This window comes from Loa loa, assembly GCF_000183805.2.
Source record: "Loa loa unplaced genomic scaffold supercont3.709, whole genome shotgun sequence".
NCBI classification, from domain to species: Eukaryota; Metazoa; Nematoda; class Chromadorea; order Rhabditida; family Onchocercidae; genus Loa; species Loa loa.
The window spans coordinates 12,233-15,733 of record NW_018108889.1 but is presented as its reverse complement, the minus strand read 5'-3'; the positions used below and the strand labels follow the sequence as shown (position 1 = coordinate 15,733).

Here is a 3,501-nt window from a genome sequence, read left to right as displayed (position 1 = left end):
AGGAACTAGCGATTACGTTTATCTTTTCTAAGCCAAATGCTGCTACCATCACCAGTAATTAAATTTATATATTAAGCATTATAAATATGCAAATGTGGTTTGAGAATGAATTGACAATGGTTGATTATTTGAGCTGAAATCGATAACAGTGCAACTGTCCATTCCCCCCGGAATTTATAATGATTTATTAATAAATAGAAACGACAAATAATTCACCCTTCATCTAATCATATGTCAATAAGTTTCCGAAGCCCACACTTATTGTACCTTTTATATTAATTCCTTTTTGGTTGAGAATGCAAACAATTTTCAATTATACTTTAAATCAAATACGCTTTTAACCCACACCCCCTTTTTTCATGTATCTCTCTCTTTCCCTCTCTTTCTTTGTCTTTCTCTTCTTCTGTCTCTGTCTCCTTCATGTCCTGCTACTTGTCCATTTCCTCTTTTTGCTTCTTCTTATTAAGGAATATATTTCTTCCCTCTCTTCTCCTGAAGAGCCTTTTTCCATTTCTCTTTTATATATAAATGTAATAAATATAAATATAAATATAAATATAAATATAAATATAAATGCAAATATAAATATAAATATAAATACAAATATAAATATAAATATAAATATATATATATATTTACTTGTTATGTGCATTTACTCTTCCCTTCATTTTTTCTCATTTTTAAACTTTTTTTACTTTCTGCAGAATATTTACATTTCACAATAAAATGCATTTGCTATCTAAAATTTCAAATTTTTTTTTCTCTCTGGTGGAATTGTTAAATCGAACTTTTCGTTTTGTTTATTAGTTTTATTTTTCCACAGTATCATTGTTATTTTAATTTAAATTTTTTTAAAAAAAAAGCGGGAGAGAGAGCGAAAGAAGAAAAAAATGAATAAATGAAAGGTAGAAAGGAAGTGAGATGAGAGAAAAAGCATTCAAAAAGATTTTCATTTTGTGGAAGTTTGTCAAGTTCATCGTAAAGTCCATTTGGTATAAAAGCCAAATTATCCGGATCATTTGGGCTTTTCAACATGATGTTGTCAATGTTATACTGAAATGCAATCTATCATACGCCGATCATAATCTCTCTTTTACTACGTCTCTACTTCTCTCCTCTACGGTTTATCTCTCTTTCCTTTTTCTCTCTCTTTCCCTCTAATCACTTATTAAACCTTTATTACCAAATAAAGATTTTTGATTAATTTGTTTGTGTAATTATAAAATTTTACCATTGCGTTTAAAATTTTATAGCATTTGTGATAGTTTATCAATGAAAAATATTGTCACTGATAAATTATCAAACGATGCCTGTCATTTATTGATTCTCTTGTCACTAAATGTGACAATCAATTTTCCAGAATAATGAATAGTGAGCGACCTTCTTTTCTCATTCCTAAAACATATCAATATTTTTGTAATGTTCTGCATCAAATTTCTAAATTTCATTACTGTTAAATAGAAAACTAAAAGATCTTGTAATGGAATATATGATACTCAAATTTTTTACCGAATGATCTTATTTAAAAATCATTTGAAATATTATACAATTTTTTTGATTTTTATTAAAGAATTCTTCATTAATTTTATATTAAAAAAAAATTCCTAACCATCATATCCATATTTCCCGTTTCCTTTTAATATCCGAATTTTATCGATTGTCTTCCAAAAATAATTTCCCAATAAACTACTGTATTAAACAACTATATTTAGGCATTTTATGAAGAAGAAAAGAAAAATTTTTTCATTGTTTAATTAATTTTAAATATATTTCAGAATTCTAAACGGAATATTAATTAATCAATTTAATTTATTTCTTTTTTTTCTGCAATTCAGTTGTTTATGTTTGTGTATGTATGTGTGTGTGTATGTATGTATGTATGTATGTATGTGTGTGTGTGTGTGTGTATATGTTTGCTATATGTATAGTTTAGTTAATCATTTTTTTTTCCTTTTCTCCTATAAAGGGAGAAAAAAAGAAAAGAAAAAGAAAATTCCTTTTATTTTTTCCATTAAAGTACTCATTTTTGAGCAAAATTTTTTGCATTATTTAAAATCTTTCATCTTTTTTTTTTTTTTCTTATTTTTTTGCCATATTTATGCCATTTTTCATTTAAACAAAGAAAAGAAATTTTCAAATAAGATTTTTCTCTTTTTTTTTTTTTTTTTTTCATTCTGAACCACAAAACTTTTCGTCTCACTAAAGTATCCAATGGTTTAACAAAGGGAGAAAAAAAAAGAGTTTTTTTTTTCCTTAAATAAGCGAAATTTTTTGAAATGAAATAAGGAATGAATTACGATTTTGCACCAATATGAAATGAATGTAAAACTTAATTACTGCATAAGAAAGGTAAATATATTGTGACAGGTATTTTTCCCCCGCGAAAATTGACCCATTCAATTGGACAATGATAATTGATGTTGTTGCCTGTCTCATGAGCATCAAATGTATTATAATGGTGAATGGATCATTTTGTTCATGCTAGTTTGGTTTTTTTTTCTTTTTTTTTTCCCTCCATATTTCATTTATAAAATACATTTGATGTAGTATTGGGATTTGCGGAAATTATTAAGTAATGAATTTTTAAATTTTAATGGAATTTTTTTCGAAAAATTTATATTTTATTATCATTGGTGTGTATTTGTATGTTGGCAACGTTACCTTTAATACAATATATTTGAAGTATTAAATTTATTAAAAGTATATTTTTATTCTAGAAATTGAGGAAACATAAATTACGTAAAAGAAATCGTGCGAACAAAGTGCTACAACCAAGGTATTATTTTGTTCGTTTTATTAGTTGCGACAATTAAGTGAGACAAAGAAATTGGACGAAGGATACGATAAAGCGTGATATTGATGGGTGAATTGAGTAATGGTGGCGGAATGATAATGATGAATGAAGATTGTTCCGGTGAGGATGTTACTCATTCATTATTGATTCAACAACGGAATGGATCACCGATGCAATCATCCTCGTTTGTTTATTTTTAAATTTATTTATTTTTATTTTTTGAAAAATTAAAAAATAATTATTCGATTTAAATTTATGTTGAATGCATTTAAATCGGCTTTTTGAGCAAATTTAGTATTTTTATTTTTGTTTTTGTTTTTTGTTTTTTTTTGTTTAAAACCATAATTTAAGCTATTGGAATTTTTTTTAAAAAAGATGTTAGAAATTGAGAAAATGAATGTTGAAATTTCAAATTCTCCTTTCCTTCGTACGATACGAGTATTACATTTGGATATATTTTTCCTTCCTTTTTTTTTCCATAACAATTTGTAGACTTTTGAGAGAGACATTATTCTAAAATCGATTGCAAATGATCATATTTTTAAAAGATTAATTATTTCGATTTCAAATGAGTATTCTTTTCGATCGTATTGATCTCTAAATAAGTTCGAAATTAATAAGATCGGGAAGAGTACTTGTTTAAAATTTAGATAATTATTAAAAGGACTTTTGTAATATAGAAGGTGAGAAATGTTGGAATTTATTTC

General features: G+C 25.8%; 1 protein-coding gene across 1 annotated transcript in view; it reads left to right on the top strand.

Annotated features, from left to right (window-relative positions):
- The first annotated feature begins 2,711 nt into the window (after nt 1-2,711).
- The window catches only part of LOAG_13147 (hypothetical protein), a 4,472-nt gene continuing 3,682 nt past the window's right edge, over nt 2,712-3,501 (top strand). The window contains exon 1 of the mRNA XM_020448651.1: nt 2,712-2,978. Coding sequence (XP_020301224.1) covers nt 2,860-2,978 — 119 coding nt within the window. The 5' untranslated portion in view covers nt 2,712-2,859. The remainder of the gene's footprint in view (nt 2,979-3,501) is intronic.